Source organism: Lissotriton vulgaris, chromosome 8 (assembly GCF_964263255.1).
Source record: "Lissotriton vulgaris chromosome 8, aLisVul1.2, whole genome shotgun sequence".
Lineage (NCBI taxonomy): Eukaryota > Metazoa > Chordata > Amphibia > Caudata > Salamandridae > Lissotriton > Lissotriton vulgaris.
Genome location: NC_141696.1, coordinates 288,917,015 through 288,939,755, shown reverse-complemented (window position 1 = coordinate 288,939,755; position 22,741 = coordinate 288,917,015). Strand labels below are relative to the sequence as shown.

Sequence of the window (22,741 nt, the reverse complement as noted above, 5' to 3'; positions counted from 1 at the left end):
CCTGACCTGAAATATCCAGGCCTGGAGACACCATACGTCACTTTGATGCTGCCTGACCCGCCCACCCAATCCCTGAAGCAACACAGGTTAGCAGTCTATGATCCATCCAGACAGACGGACGCCTGTCCTGAACTCTCAGACTCCGAATCAACCAAATGGTCCCCCGTCCCTCGTGGAGCTCCCACTGAGACTTTCTCTTGCTTGCGCAGACAAGGTGGAAAATGTCGTGTTTTCCTCCCTGGAATGGGGTAAAAATATCAGTAAAAGACCTGACATTTCTGGGTCCCTGCAGTTATTCCTGATTCTGTGGGGACAACTCAGTATAGTCGGAATTTGGTGTGGGGATACTGCCAAAGCCCAGTCACCTTGTCTTTGTAGTCAGGGCTGAAGAGATCAATAACAGAAATGGGATACCCATATCCTGAGCTTGTAGTGATGAAAAACATGTGTTTTTGTGTGGGGGGCAAGTGGAGTTATTCAGATACCTGTATTGCAAATACTGCAAAATGATACTCCATTTTGCAAAATCGGGTAGCGCCATACTAGTGTTAGAGCAGCTACCAAAGACTCTGATTTTACCGCCCTGTAGGCCTTAGAAATCGTAAACTAACACCTGAGAGTTGCCAATCGAGATTTACCTCTCTCTTAAAAAGGATATTGAGTGGCAAAGAGAACATTAATATCTTTGAAATGAGTAGCAAGGCAAAAACTAATAATGAGAGTGATTTTGCAGTATCAATGGAACGCAAACCAGATACCTTCAGAGAGTAGGGATCTGGGAAAAAAAATGGAAAGAGCATGTCCTGTTTCGCCTAAAATGATGAAACCACCTCTTGCTGTACAAGAGGACTCAGACAGGGGCTCAACCAGTCCTGGAAGTAATACAAGTATGATTCATGTTCGAGGAGCAGGCCCATCTCACTGACTGTTATCTAATGTCATTAACGTCAAGAAGAAAAAGTATAGCACATAGAGAAAGCAACAGCACACCTCCCAGAGCATCATGTGGGTGGGGAGTTGGAGGGTGGGGAGAAGCATAAGAAGAGCAACCCAAGGGATGATGGTATTCTAAACTCTGCAGAGGCTGAGCCACTATTGGATTCATATAAAAATATCAACAGAAGAGATATAAAGTTTATTTTGACATCCAAGCCGAATGAACGTGTTTTTGAGGAACTGTTTCAGTGAAAAGCCTCAAAAGACAGATCTTTAACCTGTTCGAGGAACACCAGTGGTAAATTAGCCTATTGTTGGGAGTGAAAGCCCCTCTAGACTGCTGCACACATATTTGAAACCATGGAGGCTCAGATTCAACACCATTATGGGAAGCCTTACTAAAGATGGACTTACAATAATAGTATATAAGTTTGGAAGGGAAACGAAAGTATGATCTTTGTGTGCTACAGAAATAAGGGTACATCCAGTCTTCGAATCAAACAGGATGGACATACCATGCAAAAGCAGTGTATTTTCTTATGAGGTCAATGGCCACAGTGACAACCTAGGATGAAGGCTTTAAGGACCAGAAGACCAGCATGCCAAATAGAACATGGAGAATGTTTTGATTCACAAGCTGCATATTGAGTGAATAGCCACCTGCAGGATTTTCTAACTCTTGCCCACTTGTTTGTCTGTCTAGACTAGGACCTTCTCACCTACTAAAGAGGGGAAAACATGACAAGAAAAAATGAATTGTTGGTTGTGCTTGACAATAGAATAAGGGGACCAATTCAAGTAATAGGAGGATGCAGGAGATCCAACCAAAAGAAAAATAGGCCATAAGTCAAGAGCCTTCATGGTAACTGAGATCAGGAACTTGCAATCCAGGAAGTAATTTTATCAGAGAAATTGGATCTAGCACAGCAGAAATATTAGCGGCAGTCTTCCTCATGGGCCTACACAAGTTGAGAAGAGTGGCAAAACAATCTCAAATTTCTAGGTCAATGCCAGGAAGTTTATGATACCTCAGGAGCTTGCTAACACATTTTGGAGATACGAACATCGAACACAGGCCCATCTGCAACAAAGCCCTTGGAAATTCCTGATGAATTCCTGAGAGGTCGACAGATGGGACACCTATCCGTTGGTAAGCCATGATAGGCCTTCTGAATCCCCAAAGCACACTAGAAAATGAGGTTCACTTTATACAAATAAAAAACATGGATTAGCTAGCCATCCAGAAAAAGATGCAACATTTCACCAAGAACTATGAAGTAGCACAACAACCTAAGCCAAGGATGCTGTTTAAACATCTAATGGAAAGTGAGATATTGATGGCAAGAAATACCAGCATGTGCAAACTGGTATCTTCAGTGGATGCCAGGAGCCTCCATGACAGATCATGGTTATAGTGTATTGTAAAGTAATCTTATGGCCTGGCCAGCTAATAATAAAGAACATACATTTCTTGAGATTAGGAAGGTGAAGTCACCTCCTTTCCTCATTCTGCAGTAGGAATCAATAGCACTGCCCTTTTGGACACACATGCTTGTTCCCCTTTAAATATGGCCCTCTTCCTTCACTGACATTGTAGATCCAGAGTCTGAGGGAAAACAGTTGGTGAGGATCAACTCCTGGATATATGGATTAGAATGTGAATCTGTCATAAGTCTTATAAGTATTAAAGCTTCTCTTCTACTCGATCCAACAAATAGTCTTACCTTAGAAGCATAGTCTTGTCTTGAAAAGAAGAGTGGGAGTGCCTGGTCTTGGTACCTTGTTTCTAAGGAAGGCCCAAAAACCACAAGAGTTTCCTTAAAAACTGTTTCCTTTTGAAAGCGTAGAAGTCCAAAGGGTGTTATAAATGTCAGAAAAACATCACTGTTGTACATTTGGAAGGCAACCATGAAAAGGGATTTCATGTCTATGTATCTTCTCAGTGACTAGCCATAAGTATGGTGGGTATGCTCTGAAGTGGGTACTATTGCTCCCTGTGTAACAGAAGGCAATCCAACTACACCGATGAGGTGCATTAGGAATAAAAAAGAGTAGATTCCTTATGTTCCTGTGCAGAGCAGAAGCAGGACATTCTGAGGAAGGCCAAGACTCACTTGGCTATGTCTGATCCTCTTCCGTAAAGACACAGTGAGAAAATAATGATTTACTTGGATGCAGACGAGAGCTATTAATAGTGGTTGACAGTAATTCAAACATTCCAGTCATTGAGTAATTCTGCCTGTGTTAAACCACCCCCAACAGAAAGGACCAGGTAATGCATGGCACACTGCTTCAAATGTTCCCCCAGTATGCACTGCCATGCACTGGCCCCAATAGGCGGCACCTATTCTGCTCTTCCACCACCTACCGCTAGGAACTATACTGAGACAGGAGCTATAGCAGGAGCCTGCCTTACACATGTAGCAATGTGCAAAAGAGTGGATAATGTAGAGAGGGGCAATCAGTCATATTTATGATTGCTGTCCAAGCATGCGCAATGCAAGGTGAGAAACAGTAATGAAACATGCTGGAAGATTTTTACTCAAACCTTCCGAGGACTGCACCATTAAACTATCTGGAGTAACGTAATTTGCTCGTTGTCTTGCAACTGGATATCGTGTTCACTTATTAGTGACTTTGTTCCTCTTTTCCCCCCATTGTCTCTTTTCACATTCATGTATGTGTGAGTGACTCCTCTCGCTCTGTTGTTGTAATGGAATTTTGAGATTGTTTTAACTAAGATGGCTGTTAACAGGTATTCTGTGAGGAGCATGCTTTATGAATAAAGGATGTATCTGACCTCCTGTGTCCTTCTTACTACAGTGACCAATGCCATGTCATCTCTGCATGTCTTCCAGGGAGACCATACCCAGCTTGAAGCAAACATTCATAACCTAGGAGTTGCTTATTTTTCTTCTGTTGGAAAAGAAGCACAATGGCCTGCCCCGGCAAGAGACAGACACCACATGGTCCAATTGCAATTTTAACAAGGCAAGAAAGAGCCTAATTCAGCTTGAAAAGGCAAAAACAAAGTAAAGAAAATATTGTCTTTCTGCCATTTTTATGGTCTAGCATGACAAGGTAGCTGTTGCCAGACAATATTGTGAGTGTCACTAGAGAGGGCCTTTGGCTTTACCCACAGGTGAACATGTTTTGATTGGATAGAAGTTGTGTACTTCCATAAAAAAAGTGCTTGCCCTCTACACAGCTCTGATCATTTTGTGTATTTATCCAGCTACATGAGGTTGAACTTCCAGGGGCACGCACATGACATTGTAGTGCAATTAAAGTGTCTTAGATAACTAAATAATATATTTTTCTACTCTGGCAGCAGAACAGATGGTAGGAGGGCAGTCCATAACATACCATAACATAACATTCCCAGGGTATTTACTTGTATTGCTCACATTTCGATGTAACATTCCTTTAAAGCAAGAACTATTGGAATTGTCAATGCTTGTTGTGTTTAGTTGAGGACAAATTTTGTTGACGTCTCACAGGAAAAGATTCCTTCAAACAATTTTATGACCAGTTAGTTTTTACGGACAATTAAAACCTCGAAAATAAGGGGTATTTCATTCCAGGTAATATTCCATGTTGAATTTGTATCAATGTAAAACGTGGTTCGGGCAGCACGATTGTCCACGGGCATTATGGTCTTATGCGCTGCCTTTGCCCGTGGACGATCGTGCTGCCCGAACCACGTTTTAAATTGATACAAATTCAACATGGAATATTACCTGGAGTGAAAAAGACCTTATTTTCGAGGGGTTAACTGTCCGTAAAAACTAACTGGTCATAATACGTTGGCAATAATCATATGACAGCGCTACAAATACATTCTGCGAGCCCTGAAGAAGTCCATGTATGGACGAAACGCGTTGGCAGTTGCAAAACGTTTTAAAAAAGAAAAATAAAGGCTGAAATGTAATACAACCATAGAACATCGACTCTTCATTGAAATACGTTTGCATCTTGAAAACTGTTTACATTTTACTTGACTTTGAAAGTGTGCTGGGCTAACTTTGTTTGTTGTTGCGTTTATAAAGCCGGTTGGGTGACGACTGCTCCCCAATTATTGGAGGGACAGGGGTTTGTGCCTCAAGCCCTTTTGCACCTTTTGTATTGGATAAATATGGATGTTAGGACTTGTGAGGGTATCCATGCTTTGATCCCCAAAAAAACCCTTGTAATTTGCTTTTATAAACTTAATTAGCATTGGCAAATAATTTGCAAACAATCTAAAGCAATACATGAGGACAGTTTCATGAAGCCCTGGCTGCGAATATAAGACATCTACCAGGTGGAAAATTCTGCCTGAATAGCAAAAAGTGAAAATACTTTTCTGGTGGAGAAAACCTTGGTTCCCTCTCTCTTCCACCCTGCAAAGAGACTTACTCTTCCCTCTCACGTTGATGAGCATTTCCACAATGAGAAACTAACTGAAAAATTGATTGTCAATTGCATTTTCCCATTATCACTCTTCCTGCAATGTCCCCAATCCAACTTCGGACCTCAAATTTACAAGTTGCAATTCAGTCATACTGACAGATGTTTTGCATTCAGACGTGCCTTCTGCAAGGGGACATTTCCAACAACCTAGACCCTGTGAATTAATATACTATTACAAACGCTTTTTTTGGGCATGGAAGTGGATGTGGTGCAAAAAAACCTTTGTGAATTGGACACCCAGTGCACAGCTAATAGAGGGGCAGATTTACAAGCCCCTTGCGCCACTTTTGCGTCATTTTTAACATGGGGAAAGTGACGCAAAAGTGGCGCAAGGGGCTTGTAAATCTGCCCCAGAATATTTCAATGTGAACTACTTGAATGTATGTTCCTTGTAGTTTCTTGGGCTGGACAGATTTGTTTCCACCTGGCATTTCCCCAGGGGGTTAGTGCCCTTTGAGGCTAGTTTTGAAAGCCCAAAGTCACTCCTGGAACCTCTGTCACTTTCCCCAGCTCCCCGAGGTTATTTGCAGCAGGCAGGGGGGAGGCTTCAAAAGAAAGAGAGAGAGAGGGAGCCGGAGAGGGAGGTAGAGAAAAAGTGATCAGAAAAGGAGGAGAGAGTATAGATGGGTGGAAAGATACAGATTGTCTAAGGAGAAAAAGGGAGCAGGGCTGGTGTGGGCTGGTTTTAGCATATTTGGAAGGGCTGCTTTTGATTCCCCAATCCAACCCTCTAAGTATAATCCACATTTTAATATCATAGGATAATTTGTTAAAGTGGAAACAAAAAGAGCACAATAATTTTAAACAATGAACATTGTTTATTAAAAGGATTGCAGCAACCAAATGTGGTTCCTCTCTAAATGCATCTTTTCAATGTGTAAAGAGAGCAACATTAGTTTACTTATGCCACTAATAATCAGTAAGCGGCCCAAGAAGTACTACATGAATTATTTGCAACTGAGTAAAATAATGTCTGTTTTTTTAAGACACTGGGATTGTGAGGTCCAAAGTTATAGTAACCTGCATGCTTGTTGGAGAAATACCCTCAGTAAGCACGCTCATCATTTAACAGACTAGACATGTTATGTTATGTGATGTTATGTTATGTCATATCATGTCATGTCATGTCATGTCGTGTTATTTTATGCTATGTTATGAGCATTTGTATAGTGACTTCTACCATTAGTATAACATCTTAAAACATTTGTAGTCTTGGCACCCTTTAGTACAGCATTTCATTTGATTCGTTATGTATAGTTATTTTTCAGAGCTTGGTTGTCTATGCTTAGTATAGATCTGCTAAATCCCTAGTGCAGCAATGGCCCTTGTTGTTTAATGTGAATGTAAAGGTTTGATCCAGCTAAAGACCTTGGCAGTATGCTGTTATATGGTTGGGGCAGCATTAGCACTTTGTCGTCCACTGTTGAGCTGAGTGGTCATTTTTCTATAGCCTAGCCTATACTAAAGAAATTATTCAATATAACACGTTTTAATAAAAACAGAGATGAAATGTGCATCTTCACAGAGTACAGTGGTCATCCCAAGATACAGCTACCCACGAGGGTCTTTTAAGCATTACAAACCTTTCAACACATGAATCAATGTATTTGGCACCTGCAATTACCGATTATGACCTAACGTATAATTGGAATATCTGTTTCATATCTTACCTGAGAAAATAGTCTGCGGACAGCCAGGTTGATCAGTTCCTCCATTCGGATAAAAATCAATGTGTCCCAGATTTTCCCGATAACCTAGACCTGAAAGGTACAATATATTATCACTTGCAGTATATGGATTTACATTTTTCTTTCACTTTGTATTTGTTTAAACAGACTCATCTTGGTGAATTCACTAATGCTCAAGCAGCACAATGTATATTTTTGCCTGAACTGGAGAAAGGCTCTGGTCCTTTTGGAACGGATATATAGATGGTATGGTGTATACTGATTAGAGCTATTTCAGGTCACGCAGGAAGTTCATAGCGTGCCACAGTTTTACTTTCGTTCTCATGGTCTATAGAGATTGAAAGAGGCTCCGATTCACAAAGTGCACAGTCACCTTGCCTTCCTCATACTCTGAAACAGCCTATGTTGGCCGCTGTATTGTCAGCATCCATCAAAAAACGAGTCTGAGCTCCATGATCTTATACAAAACCAATCACAGGCCAAGCCAATAAGTCTGGTGTCTTGTAAGTGGAAGTCCTAACTCAATGAGTGGGGCCTTGGTGTGAATGGGTGAGTAGATGTGACAAAGAATCTCAGGATAAATGAAGAAGTGAGCCAGTGGGTGGATAAATGGCTGAATGAATATATGGACTGATGGATCACTCATGCCTCCACTCACTCATTTAGTCCTTGCTTATGCTGCTATGAATATGCCTGTCTATTATGACCCACCCCCCAAGGACAACACTACACACAGCAGTTCCTCGGAGCAGAACAAGTAGATGCCTAGCTGACCTTTACAACAGGAAATGTTAGATAAAACACCTCCTACTTATCTAGCATTGTGCAGCTAGCTGCTACACCACATATATGCTTATCAGTGTACTCAAAAAAGCACTCCCTTCCAAGCAGCACCACAAACATTGAACACAACACAATCACCAGGAGCAATACAGCTCAGATATTTCCTGAGTGTCAATAAACTCACATTAGCTCATACGATAATTCATAACTCATAGAACAAAACACTGGGCAGGACATAACACGTGTGCAAACCAAGCATACACTACCTGACCGCCCCATACATTAAGGCACAACTCTACACATATAGGCAACACCGACTTAATATAAAGGCTTCTAATCGAACTTGGTACCAGACTACTTACCACCCATATACACGTGAAGGTCAATGGGTACCCAGGTCTACTCCGGAAAAATGTAAGCAATTTGGTACAGACATCTGGCCTCACACACCATAAAAACACAACTGATTACGAATCACATATCCACTCTGTTCAAAACACTCTGGGCGGAAATGGAAACATTTAGAAAGTTATACCAAAGACTACTGAAAGACGATGCTATCCTATCCTAATGGCAGATTGTTCACTCTACAAGTCACAATGTACAATCAGATAAACATGAGTCTCTCAAACGTCTACCAGTCTAAAATGTTTTTGAAATTGCTGATACCACCAGATCTAATAACAGCAGAATGAAAAGCCTAGTATATAGAATTGTCCTATTTTGGCGGAAGAATGTAATAGCATGGGAGAAAGGGAGTCCAGAAAGTGGTGGCTAATGGGGCTACTCCCTATGCAGCTAGAACTGAAGAGCACCATGTCCACCCCATAACATTTCTGTTAGGATTCTGCGTCTGCCAGACATCACGATGCACACTAATCTACTCAAATAATCCTCAAAATGAGACCGCACTAGTATGTTCATTGATTTCTAAGTCATACCCTGTTAACCAGTCTATGGGTTTGGGTTCCATTGAAAATGGGGGGTTGCTGGGCTGAGGATAGCAAAGGAGGCGTCACCCACCATCTTCCAGCCACAGTCCCATTGCCTCCCACTTTCAGCTGATGCAGCAGAAATATTTGAGAGGCAGTGTAAGGAAGGCATTCTATGTTGATTTGGAGGGTATTGGCTTCTGACATTCCAAGATGCCACTTGTACAGACAGTGATGCCACACTGCCTAGGTGTATTACAAGGCACAGTGTGGGTTATATGAAAGTATGCCCAGATGCATGTTGTGTTCTGAGTCTCCAGCAGTGCCATGCACAGATGTCAGTAATTGTTAAAAGCTCAGTATATGGAAATAAACAAGCAAGGGAAATCAAGAAGCTGCTGGTCACTACCATTTATTATAATCTATTAACAGACCCCTTTTGTCTCCTACCCATGTTTTAAACCCATCCCCAATGGAGTAGCCAGGGAAATAAAAGATCCCCACTTTAGCCATATGAAACTAAATGACCAAACAAAGTTAGGGATCCTTACCCTTACTATGTTAGCTGTTGTCACCACCCCCTCACCCGGAGGAAAAATTGCAAAACAATAATGCAATATGATGCATTTTACATCCCCTTCTTCCCATTGTCATTCTTTGGTTCGTTCCTATTTCATTATGGCCTTTCGTTTTTCTGTCCTTCTAATCTTCCCTTCTCTCTTTCTTCCCATTCATTCATTCCTTCATTGTTAATCCTCTTGCCCTTCCTTCTACTGTTCAATCCTTTTTAGGTCTTGCTGGTGTTAGCAGCGCATAGCGCTGCTCCAGCGAAAGACCTATTGTTGTGGGTTTCCTGGGAATGGCTGAGAGGGGGTGGTTGCGCGCATAACCTCAGCGATTTCACCTCGAGGACGCGCTTCAGCTGGCGGGCTCGCATCACGTGTTCAGACTCTCCTGGGCGCTGCAGCTCTGGTGCTGTGAACTTGCCGAACGTGCCTAATCACCACGCCTAATGACTTCCGTCTATCAGTCTAGCCGTCAATGTGCCCTGACGCCCCCACTCACCGGGTCTCTCATACTCCTCTCGTCCTGTCCCGCAGTAGTGGCACTGCACGGGATTCGTAGGTGGCTAGCTCCCTTCCTTTCACATGAGCGCAGGGTAGGCTCCCGTCCGCTTCCTGTCTGTGCTGGTGGCCCCGCCCTCAAGCAGGCAGTTCCGGGCTGTCCAGCCTGGCTTCCCGTGTCTCGCCCATGCAGAGGGACCGGAAACACTCAATCCAAGAAAGGTATGTTGCTTGTTGTGGTCGGCATTTGCTTGCGGCGTTTCTCAGTAGTGTCTACCAACTTTGTTTGATTCGCTCTAAGCTTTCAATTAGCTAGATAAGAATATTTACATTTTAAAGAGCTGAAAATGTTGCTGTATACAAGGAGGCGCGATAGGCCAAGAATCACACAAGCTGATGAAGTGGGGAGCCGGGATCCCAACCTAGGTTTCTTCTTTGAGAGAGACACACTTTCTGCTCTGCCCCAGCTCACCTCAGTCTGAGGTTGAAAAGCTCACTCTGACCTGAATGGCAAATGTATTTACTCTTATAGCCTTAGACAAACGTTACCATTTATAGATTGTTTTAGGAGGAAAAAAGATTGCCTCAGCTGTGCGAGATCCTGTCTTCCTTGGATCTACCTTTTGGGCAGACTTCACTGCAGGCTCTCTGAGCTGGATGCACCCTGTTTAGTGGCCTCTTTATACCGGGTGAGACCACCGCCTTTATCCTCTGGTACTCTCTCCCAGCCTCTCATGGCCCTTCCTGTGAGATTCAAGCAGACCTCTTCTCTGAGATATTGAGCCCCCTCACACCCCATTGGGCCCCTGCATGCGGGCGCAAAGCCTTGAAGCACCCTCTCTGGGGCTTTGCCTGTGTGGCGCTCAGTCCGATGCCCGCAGCCCTCATTCTAGGCCCTGCCTGTACAGTGCAGCTCGCCAAGATCCCCTCCGGGCTCTTTGCCTGAGGGGAGCCAAACCACTGTCCCTCCATCGAGGACACCCATGGGGTGCGCATCCACCCATTCCTATTTGTACTGCAGAGTGCAGAGCCACTGCCCCTCCCTCTTGGCTTGGCCTGTGAGGCTTATAGCGCAATGTCTCTGCCTGTAGAGGACACCTGTGCATGAACCCCCCTCACTGGGCCCCGTCTGTGGAATGTAGGGGTAATGTCCTTCCATTGATGGCCCTCATGGGGTGCGCATCCCCCCAACCCTTCAACTGGCCCTTCCTCGTGGCCTTGCCTGTGGGGCTTATAGCGAGATTTCTCTGCCTGTAGAAGGCATGTCTCCATTAACCCCCTTCCTGCTCCCACACCTGCGGAATGCAAAGGGGTAATGTCCCTCAGTCCGTACCAGTTCCCGCTCCCTCACACCTTGACACTTTCAGCTTCTGGTCTGCCTTTCCCCTCCGGGTTGAGGGTTCTGCGGGTGGGTGCGCTGCTCGATGGGACTTGGGAGCCCCCTCCCCGCATATGCTCCCAAGTACTGAGTGCTTTAACGCCAATTAGGGGCGGCTGCCACACAGCCCCATTGAGCACCGCCGGCCCCTGAATGCATCTGCCTAGAAATGAACACGAGGCGGGGAGTTGGTAAATGGTCAGGAGAGGGGGCTCTCCCAGAGGAAGGGGCGGGGAGCTATGATTTTATGGAGTGCTAAGGAGCAGCAACTTTCAGATTTATGTGCACTTCGACAACAGCAAGATCTGAGGAATCCCTTTGAGGGGGCTTCAGAGGGACTTTTGCAACGTTCTCAAAGTGGGCTGGGGCTGATCTCTGGAGGGGCTTGGCATCAAGAGTAACGTTTCCAAATTACCATCATGACTCTGGGCAATAGCTTACTTAATCTTCCCGACGACCCCCAGCGCCTAGAGACCCTTACGGGTGATTGTGCCGCTTTACAAACGTGGATTATCATGTCATATGCTGGGATTCCCATATAACTGTAATTACTAATCAAAGGCCGGCTTATTATCCCACCCGCATTCAGTTAGCCCCGCATAGCTGGTCAGGGGGCGTCCTCCCAGAGGGGTCTGGGCTGCTGCTGCCCTCACACTGCACTACAGCTAGTGCATACTGGCCGGGGTCTGCAGGAAAACGCACAGCTGATACAGCGCCTCTCAAGAGACAACCGCGTGGGAGCTATGCAAATGTTTATAAGTGTGACTGCGGTGGCACTGGTGCCTCTCTGGTGCCTATTAGACTCGCAAGTCTTTGGGGAAAAAAACTATTTTGTGTTTGTAATCATTTTGGTGCATTTAAGACAGAGCTGCACGAAACTTCATCTTAAAAGGATGCCCTGCCACGGTCTAAGGTAGCTCCGTGCCACCATGGCTCATTGCTTTTCTCTGCCCGGCCACAGGCTCTGGTGACTTGAGAAATCCGTGGCTCACAGGGCTCGGGTGGCTTCCTGACACTGTGGAACTGTTCCTTCTATGTTGTCTCAGGGATACCCCTCTCTGTCTGAATCTGGCCTTACCCTGGCACGGCTAGCATTGGGATGCTGTGGCTCACAGTACTCTGCGCTGCCACAGGCGGGGACTCACTAGAGTCAAATCTGTAGTTGCACAGTTAATTAAAACAAGCATTTGCAATGCAATAGGTCTTGCATTTCCGAGAGTTTGAGCAATTGGCATTGTAAATGGCAATGCCTTTTATTAAAAGCGTTTGAAAACCTGCAAGCTGTGCGTAATCAAGCACTTTGTAATTGTAGTCCTTGCTTATGAGAAGCGGAATACTTTACGGGCCAAGCCAACCAGGTTGCGGATTGGCACTCCAGACACTTGCAGGACTCCAGCCAGTGGAAACTGGACATTCAAGTTTTCTGATGGCTGAACGACCTTTGGGGCCCGTTCTCTTTGCATCACGATTAGACCACCTGCTCCCGCAATTCTTCAGCTGGAGGCCGGATCCTCTCGCGGAGGCCACGGACGCCTTACTCCAGGACTGGAGTCAGGAAAAGGCTTATGCGTTCCCTCCTTTTTCGATGGTGGTGCGAGCGGTGGCCCAACTTCGCCGGCAGGAAGCGGAGGTGGTCATGGTGACGCCCTTCTGGAGGTCTCAAGTTTGGTTTCCGGTTCTTCTGGAACTTTCTTGGGATTCTCCAATCCTACTCCCCCGGTTTCTGCATCTTCTTTTCAACGCGGAAGGGGATCCCCATCATCTGGTAACGCAGAGCTCTCTCCGCCTCATGGCATGGCGGCTTTCAGGCGACGTTGGTTGCTCTCAGGCCTTTCGAGGCCAGCTGAGGATTTCCTGTCAAAAGCTTGGGCAGATAGCACGGCGAAGCGCTACCACTTCACCTGGACTAAATGGACCCGTTGGTGTCTTCAACAGGACCTGGATCCCCTGGTCGCAGGAGCCGTTCCAGTGCTGAATTTTCTGGCGGAATTGGCTTCATCCGGCCTAGCTTATCGCACTATTAACGTGATGCGGTCGGCGATTTCGGCAACCCACCATCCGGTGGAGGGGGCGCAAGTCGGAGAACACCCTTTTCGGTTGTAGGCTCCTGAGAGATATCCGACTCTCTTTGCCCCCGAAACCACGTTACTCGGTTCTCTGTAAGTCAATCTTGTTTTGAACCTCTTTTTGTCATGGCAACCTAATAGGTATCTGTCTTTGAAAAAACTGTCAGCTAAGTTGGCAATGCTTTTGTGCCTGGTGTCTTGTCGACGAGTTTCTGATGTAAGAGCTTTGGATATCTCGGCGAGAGTTTTTTCTCCGGAAGGGGTGACCTTCACGTTGGGGCGTCGCACAAAATGCGCGTCAAGGACGATTTCGTACCCAGCCTTTGTGGACATTCTCAAATTGTGTGTGGTCCAATGCCTGAAGGCATAAGAGGAGTTAACTCTAAACTTCACCCTCCGGGCGAACAACAGTGACTTATTGCTTTGCGAAAGCCGCACAAAGCTGGTTCATCTCCCACCAATGCCAGATGGGTGAGGTGGATCATGCAAGAAGCAGGTATCGATACGAAAATGTTCGGTGACCACTCGGCTAGAGGGGCCATGGCTTCTAAGGCTTTCTCGTTTGGAGCCCGCTTGGAGGACTTGATGCGAGCTGCGGACTGGTCCTCGGATTCCACTTTCAAAAGGTTTTATTTTAAACCGGTGGTGGACATTGCACATTTAGTGGTGAGTAAGCTTTAAACTAGCATAATCTGAAGCCTCCGGTCCTGACATAGAATTTAAATTTGCCTAGCATCGTAAAGGTAAGTTTCAATTCTATTAAGGACACAGAGGCGAGGATTATCCCTCCCAGGCCTCCTTCGGAAGCGATCCTACCCGTACCACAGTAAGTAGTCAGGTTTCCTTTAAGATGTTCATGAACCTTGAAATGTTAATGTTGGTTTTACTTGAAGCGTGTGGATGGATCCTTTTTCTTACACCGCTTACGCTATTGTATTTTTTCTACTAGGAAATGATGGTTCGAAACAAGACCAGTTGGATCATGGCGTGACTTGTGCGAAGAAAGAGAAAGTAGTCACAGGAGGGACATCCTATCTACCTGTTATGGACATTGGCGAAGGACTACTCTGTGTACTAACTTGATGGACATGATGGGATTTGTAGTTTTTTTCTACACAAATCTGTGTGTTTTCTTTAATGTACTTTAAGCCTTCTCCTTCTTCTGGGATTTAGGGCTTACGTTGGTGCTTTTCTGGCTGCTGTGCTTTGTTCATTGATTAAAGAGCGAAGAAGGAAAAGCATAATCCTCGCCTCCATGTCCTTAATAGAATTGAAACTTACCTTTACGATGCTAGGCAAATTTCGATTCTGCACCGTAAATTGATGCTGCCACTGCTTTTTGCTTGCATACCTGAAGTACAACCCTCAATGACTGGCAGACGATCTTGTGCTTTAATCCTCAAAATGGCATTGGCACCGCTGTAGGGTACCAGCTGCCTTGTCAAAGGGGCCGTGCCAGGACAGATTGTTATTAAAGAAAATCCCCGGGTAGGGATATTTCTTGACAATTTTGAGTACTTGACCAGATGATCCCATTGGCATTATTTTGCCTTTTGGTTATTGATAAGGAGGTCTTTGAGGAAGCAGTGGCTTTCATAGCTGCCTTGTCTCCTGTGGAGCTTATTTTGTGTGCGGGATAGTATTAATGCATCATCTGCAAACAGGAGGACAGCTATTTTTTTGTTACCAGTTTCGGTACCTTTTGTGTGCCCTTGCTCTTCTTATTTGTTAATTCTTCCTCTTCTTTCTCTTCTTTCTTTCTTTCTCTTAATTCTCTTAATTAAGTCTCTTATTTCTTGTTTCCATTATTTCACTTTACTTTTCTGCTCTCATCTGTTACCCTCATTCCATGTTTCTTTTTTTGTTGTTTCTTACACCTTCTCTTCTTGCTGCCCTTATAGCCATCCCTCATTCTGTCATTCCTTCCTTTGCTCTTCTTCTGTTTCTTGTTCTTGCTTTTCAGCTTTCTTTCTTTGGTTCATTCTTCTTTTGTGCCTTCTTTCCACCTTTCGTTTGTGCATTCTACTCTCCTGTCTTCTTGCTCCTCACTCCATTTGCCTCTCTCTTTTTCCTTTGCCATTTTAATAATTTCTCATTGTCGCCATTTTTGGCTTCTTCGGCACCCCTTGCCCCCATTCCACAGCTGTGTCATGGTAGTTATTTGCCCAATATTGATGAGTTTCTGCTTCTGACCTGTGATGACCTGTGTTGCACAGGTCAAATTTTGGAAGCCATCTGGCCCAGGGGCGCCCATGCTTAAGTTGAAATAGGAGGTCCTTCAGTACACTTTGGCTCCTACCATTGCATCATTCAGAAATACTCAAATTTGGGCGGGGAGGGGGGGGGGGGGGCTTGCAGCCCTCCTGACCTTTACATGTGGGCTGCTGGTTACAAACATATTAAAATGTGACAAAAGCTTTTCAAAATTCAGAAAAGTGAATCTCATTAACGTATGGAAGCTTTTTACAATAGAGCATCAGATTATATCACTGCATTTAACGGCATTTTGTTTGTTAAAGGGGTAGTTCTCAAACATGAATTTGATAAGATTCATACCTTTCCCGCCGTGACAACAATGTCATTAGCAGGGCTGGACTGGGAACCCAAAGCAGCCCTGGCAAATTGTGTCAGACCCGCCCCTGCAGGGGAAGCGTCCGATGCCCGATATGGCCAGACCGCCCTCTATAATTAGTGAACCAAGAGGTGAGTCACTTGTCACATGAAATGTCTATATGGCCTAGGCTATTATGATACATGCAAGAACATTATATCTTATTAAACCAAACACAGAGATTTGTACAGCACACATTCTGAACTCATACATTTCAAGGTGCTTTTATATGTGATAATAAAGATGACGAGGCAAAGTGAAATAAAACAATTCCTTAGGGTGACACAATTTGGTCAAGTGAGGAAGTCGGGATTGAACCTGTTTTTAAATACTCCTAATGTTTTCAGATAAGAGACTAAAGTTGTAAGGAGATTCTGAGGTCTAATATACTATTTAATACCAATTTAATGATCAAGGTACTTGTTTGTGCATTTGTCTCACCAAAGTTAGTGATAGAAAGTAGAGAAGGCTTACCCTATGGTGCTGTAGAGGAACAGTGGCTCAGATACAGCATAACACAGTATTATCAAATCTGTGACTCTTCTATAGACTATGGTCTTAATTTCGAGGGCCTTAGGAAATGAAGCCCTCAAAATACCTCATTGGCTCCCTGTGCACACTATGTATATGATCAGCCGCGGTCGGTAGGGGAGTACCTGCCGGGGCGGTGACGTGGGGAGGGGGAGGGGCAGGGTGGGGGTTAGTAATGTTTGGATAATGGAGGTTTGCAGGTAAGTAAACATTTAAATAAATCAAAGAATTTCGTTGCGCGCAGTGCATTGCATTTGGGGATGCAGTGCGCGCAACGAAATTCGTTTGATTTATTTAAATGTTTACTTACCTGCAAACCTCCATTATCCATACATTACTAACCCCCACCATGCCCCTCCCCCTCCCCACGTCACCGCCCCAGCAGGTACTCCCCTACCGACCGCGGCTGTATATGATTCACGTCCCCTATGCCCACAATCCACTCCTCTTCCCATCCATCTCCCTTCCCCCTCACCCTGCTGTTGGTCACACCACAGACCATACTTTTGGCCCCTGGGAAAATGTGTGTGAGTTCCCATGGTATCAATTATATTTGATGCCATGCATAGGCGTTACAATCCAATATGTCTAAATAAACATAATTGTGTTGTCTGTCTCCTTTCCAAACCAGTTATATCACCTCATCTAATCACTTTCAGGAAGCCCCAAAATATATCTCTCAGCACCATCTCATATAAAAATGAGATGCTAGAGGACAGGTACATAGCCTACTCAATAATGTTAGAGGGGTGTGAGGCTGAGATTTCCCAACAAGCAAAAAGAGGGCCCAAATGGCACGACTAGAAGCAGGGCCGACTGGATACCGGGCTTTTCTTAATAAACAATACACAATTTTTTAAATAAAATTATTTTTTAAAGCAATTTTTTTGCATTGTTCATTTAAAAGTGCTGCCAGCTCCCCATCAACAAAATCAGCCCCTCCGCACAGAACCTGGACCATACGCTGCCTCCCCAGCAAAAAAGTCCCGGTAGCCAGTCCGGTCCTGACTGGAAGGTAGTAATGGACAGGATCAGGAACTTTAATTTTGAGTCATCTGGAAAAGTAAGGACAGCCTGTGTAGGGGTAAACTGCACTATGTTGCCCACTCTGGTAAAGTCACCCCCTCAGAGCTATGTAGGGTACAGAGGCCCAGGAGAGCAAACTAGCATAAGTCCACATTTAACATCTGCAGAGAAGGCATGGAATGGGCAGCAAGAGCAGGTCTTTTAGTAGCCCAGATTTCAATTGCATGAAGTCTAACACCTCTATGACACACAACTACTCTTAGAGAATGCAAGATGGAGAAAGAATGCAATGTAAACAGGGACTGCATCACTGTAATGGATTACACCAAGGCTTTGTATAGTCGTTGTTAGGAATTAAAGCATTGTTTTTTGCCTGTAAAGACCATGCACTTAGGACCTGAAAGGAACTAATTTCAAAGTTTTTAATTACTACAGCATCTGAGAACTGGCAGGACCCGACACACTTAAAGGCCTGCAGGCCGCGCAGTGATGTGGAGTGAGTGACAGGTACGAGCCAAATCAGATCCATGCCCTTGACCCTGTCTGTGCATCACACTCATCTCCGTAGGTCACTCTGCAATCTCATGCCAAATTTGGAATATCAAGCCACATGTCTGGCTGTGGCTCATTCCAAGATCCTCTTGGACACTCAAGCCCAAAACGAGCTGACATTTCATGTGGAGCCTTAGAACAACAATGCCCTTGCACTATACAAAATTAGAACATTTTAGTAATAATAGTGTTGAAAGAGATGATCAGTTTGTATACATCCACACTTTCGGAGTGACTTTAAGAGAATCAATCATCCAAGTTGAGGTATAAGAGTTCAAAAAAGATGTTCTGTTCTTGGTGTTAAGTAATTGTTTATTGTTCCTTTAGTTATGCCAACACGTGTTTCATCGCAGGGAACACACTGCGAATCTTCAGGGCCTCATGAAGAAAGTATGACACTAGTGCTGGAAATGTCCGTTTCCGGGCACTGCTTTGGTTAAGTTTCTGGGTGGTTCGAAATCTGTGAACACGCTGACTGCGTGGTTGAGGGATCTTGATCAGTAGTGGTGTGTGTCGTTACCGGGAGGAGCCAACAAGTGTTCTGAAGAATGAGAATTATGACGTTATATTTCCTTAAAGGCGGGTACACCTTATTCGCGCTAAGCTCCCTCTTGAGGTTCCCGGTGCCGTTTTCCAATGACGGTTGTGTGAGATTACCGCTCGCCTTTTTGCCTGTACCAGCCACTTCACAGTACTCTCCACTTTGCGGATATACAGGTGTGCGCCCAATCTCCCTGGTAAATGTAAAAATCTCCTTGCTGTATAATTTCATGTGGAGCCTGCCTGCTCCACATTTAACTTCATGGGCCAAGAACTAATGACAAAGCAGTGACCTTTGATGTAAAATGGGCAAGAGAAAGAGATACCCATCCAGCAGTTCAAATGTATAAAGTGAAACCAGAAAATCTGGGGTCAATGCCAGCTTCCCCGCTTGAAAAAACTGCCTCCTTTTTCTTTATTATCACAAATAAGAGTGCCTTCAAATGCATGAGTTCAAGAGGCACACAGTACAAAAATGTCTAATGTCAGATTATAATTTTGATCTATCTATAGTAATCTTGGCCACATATGAGGTACACATTTCAAATGACTTGCCTCTGTTTTTATCTGTGGAATTGTTGTCGGGGCAGCGGGTCGCATGACTATTTCTAAGTTATTTAAAAAACTATTACTTTTAATAATAGCCTCTCAATGTAATGACATAATCTGTGTACTAAAATTAAATGTATCAACATGTTAAAGAAATACGCTTTCCTTAAAGCGACTTCCTAAAATCTTTACATGCTGTTGGTTGCATGATTTACATGCCATTCAGGTCTTTGCTTATGCACAGGCTCATGGAGCCAAGGCTGACCCGTGGCTTGGTTATTTCACGACTCTCCCCGTTAATATGTTGACTTGACCATCTCTACCAAGTCTGCAGCAAAAGTAACTTGATGTCACTGTTGGTGAAGACACCGGCTTTTAACTGGCAATGCCAGGCAAGACTGAATAGGTAATCAAGTTGGGGGTGTCGCACCCATACATTCCCCCCCCACCCCCCGCTACCCGGAATTAACGACCCTGCAGGAGAGTCTGTACAAAGGGTTAACAAGAGTGAAGTTTGCAATATCTGGGCATTTGGAGGCAGCACCTACATTTAAGTGGTCATATGTTTTGCTAGCAATGCTTGTTACATGAAGATTGAACAATACCATTTATTCGGTGCTATGATGCACGAAATGTATATCAGTGAGTATGTATAGGCTGACAACATCAGAGCATGTGATAGGTGCCAATACATGTTATAAGGCATGTGGGCACACACACACACCACACAAAATCTATTAGGGACACTGCCATTACTAACATTATTGGGCTTGTCATATAGAATCACCTTAGTAGAGTAATAGTCTTACAATCAGTTCATCCTCTAACTAATGAGACTGTAGCAGTATGTTTTAAACAGTACAATATCTTTATTATCTTTTTAAGTGAGCTTGGCATCAACCACAATTCAATGTAACTTACTTTGTAATTCCTACTAGGTCATAAACAATATGACAACCCTGATGTAGTAGTAGTATTGCACTTTATTTAAGCTTGAAGGCCACAAAAGTATTACATCCAATATGTCAAAACACATTAAAATACTTAAAATATGCAGTCATCAAGTAAAACCATTGATAGACAATAAACATACAAGTATAATATTTAAAACCTAGGACCATACAATACTCTAATAGTTGTTCTCAGTGTTCCCATCTAAAATGCAAAAAGGAAACACAATTCCACTTAAAATTACATCGTCAGATTAAAAATCAAGTATCAACCTAATTTAGAAACATAAAAATAGCAGCAAAATTCCAGTTGTTGGCACCTGTCTCCTATTAACAGTTATTTAGGTAAATCAAAATTAAGAACTGCACATTTTTCTAAGTGGATCCTTGAATAAACAGAAATTAGATAGAGTGCGATTATGCAGTTTGTGCCTGCTCTTAACATATATAATTAAGGATACTAAGGGGCAACACTTTTGATCTTATTTTTCATACCCGCTGCAGAAAACAAGAAACGGCAAACACAATCGATTCCTTTAGGTGACTTTTCAGAATTCTTAATGCCTCACAGAAGAGCCTCACGCCCTCCAGTTTACACACTGCAAAAATCAATTTCTTATGAGGAAGTGAATAACTGGGGCAAAAAAATAAGTGTTCTTCTGTTTCCATTGACGACGGGCAGTAAGGACAATGATTTGGAGAGCTGCCTGATTTGTCCCACTTAGATGAAAACGATCTTAGTGGTAAAACACTGCATCTAAACTGTACATATAAACGCTTTGTTCGGAATGAATACGTTCTGGCCATATATGTTTCAAAGTTAGGAAACCATTTATGACTCAGGAACTGCCCTGATAAGCTTCCATCTGTTTGGTCGTTCCAAGTCTGCACCATGACAGTTTCCCCAAAAACTTTTTTCAGTTTCTTGTGTAACACCTTTGTCAATTTCTGTTGGAGAGTTCCATAGTTCCCCCATTTTAACTATTTCACACTGCTTCTTGACATGTTTTAACCAAGCGGTACAAACTTGTCTATCACAGGAAATTAATTCTGCTGGGGATTCTCTACAGTGAATCTACTCCAGGATTGTCCAAAGCTGCACCCAATACATCAACAGATTTAGGGAGGCCACCAAATGAATGCAATTAAATGCTAAGTCCAGCCTCAGGGGAATGAGGGAAGTAATCAAAGGAAATTAAAGAGAGCCCTGATTCATTTATTTTCTGCCAGTGAGGGGACGGTTGCATCAGCATAGCCCCATATCTCTGCCCATAGATGGCTGCCACCACCACAGTGGGTCTGCCTATTATAAGGGCAGGAAACACTGAGCTCCCTGAAGTGGCCTTATACTTCCTCCCATTTAACAATGCTCTCTGATTAAGAGTGGTTTTGCTCTTCCCCATTTGCGGACCCCAGTTCAAGGTGTTTGTCAATCTTATTCCCAAGTAATCAAACTTTTTAACCTGTTCTATCGGGGAGCCCTCCATAGTCATCCTGCCTCTGAATGACCGATGGGGGTGTATTGCCATATATTTAGATTTCGATGGATTTCATTCTAAGGCCCTGTTTGTACAAAAGGCAGCAAAGGAATCCAGTTCCATCTGTAGGCCAATGGGGTTCTTGAGATAAGTAGAGTATTATCAGCGAATATGAGGAGCGGGACAGGAACTCCAGTGATCTTGGGTGCATCATGCTTCCATTCAGACAACACTGGTGTACGTTTGGAAATCATGTTTCCACCTCCCGCCAAACTCTGAAGACACCCAAAATACTTTTTGGAAATGCCACTGTATTAAACATTATGGTTTCATTAGGTTTAGCTTGACAGCAGAGTTATCTGCAAGACCTATTGATGCAAATGTTTTAAAATATACATAGAGTGCGTTTTGTCTCCACTCAGAGAAGTATTACTCTCTCACTGACTGTTTGGTGTATCATTCCACCTTTCATGGAGTGCTTACTTAGGGATGTTTGAGGAATATTTTACATCTGAAATCATTGCTCTATTTGTCACATTCCTTTCTTCCACTCCTATATGCATTCTAGAAAGAGATCAATAATTTTTTTAATACTTTTTTCAGCACTGGTAAGGCCAATAGGTCAGGCTTTAACGAGATAAACAGCAACTGTGCATGCAACGCTGTGGTATATTAAATCCAGACCTACTGATTTTGACAATGCTTGTTTTTTGGGATGGTTGGGCAGAGGGAGATGGGCAGTATTGCTCCAAAATAAAAATTGTTCAGCTTGGAAAGAATTTGGTTATCTATTGCTGTCATGCAATAGTACAATAGTTTGAAAGAAATTACAGGGGATTTGCACCAAAAAAGTCATAAAGGAGAGGATGAAAAATAAGGGAAGGGACAATCGCTTTCTGTTATATTCACACAATTGCTAAGTGGCATAAATGTATAACAAACACTTGCACAGCCAGTAGGACTGATGTTAGAAACAGACCTACTGGAGAAGTGTGGCTCACGGTGTAGAGCAGGCAGACCCGGAAGCTGAGGTCAAACCTGGGACCAGGGTTCGATTCCCGACGCGGCAGGGTCTTGAGCTCAAATGTCCACGGACTCGATAATTCTCGCTTCGGTGCCTGCTCTAATCATGGGTTCTCACTCTGCAACTCTGGGCATTAAGCTTGCTTAATCTCCACAACGGCCCCCCTGCGGCGGGATTCCTG

The 22,741-nt window shown here is 43.9% G+C and overlaps 1 protein-coding gene across 1 annotated transcript in view; it reads right to left on the bottom strand.

Moving 5' to 3' along the window:
- LIPI (lipase I) overlaps positions 1-22,741 on the bottom strand; it is a 213,368-nt gene that overhangs the window by 103,658 nt on the left and 86,969 nt on the right. The window contains exon 5 of the mRNA XM_086934060.1: positions 7,059-7,148. Coding sequence (XP_086790186.1) covers positions 7,059-7,148 — 90 coding nt within the window. The remainder of the gene's footprint in view (positions 1-7,058; positions 7,149-22,741) is intronic.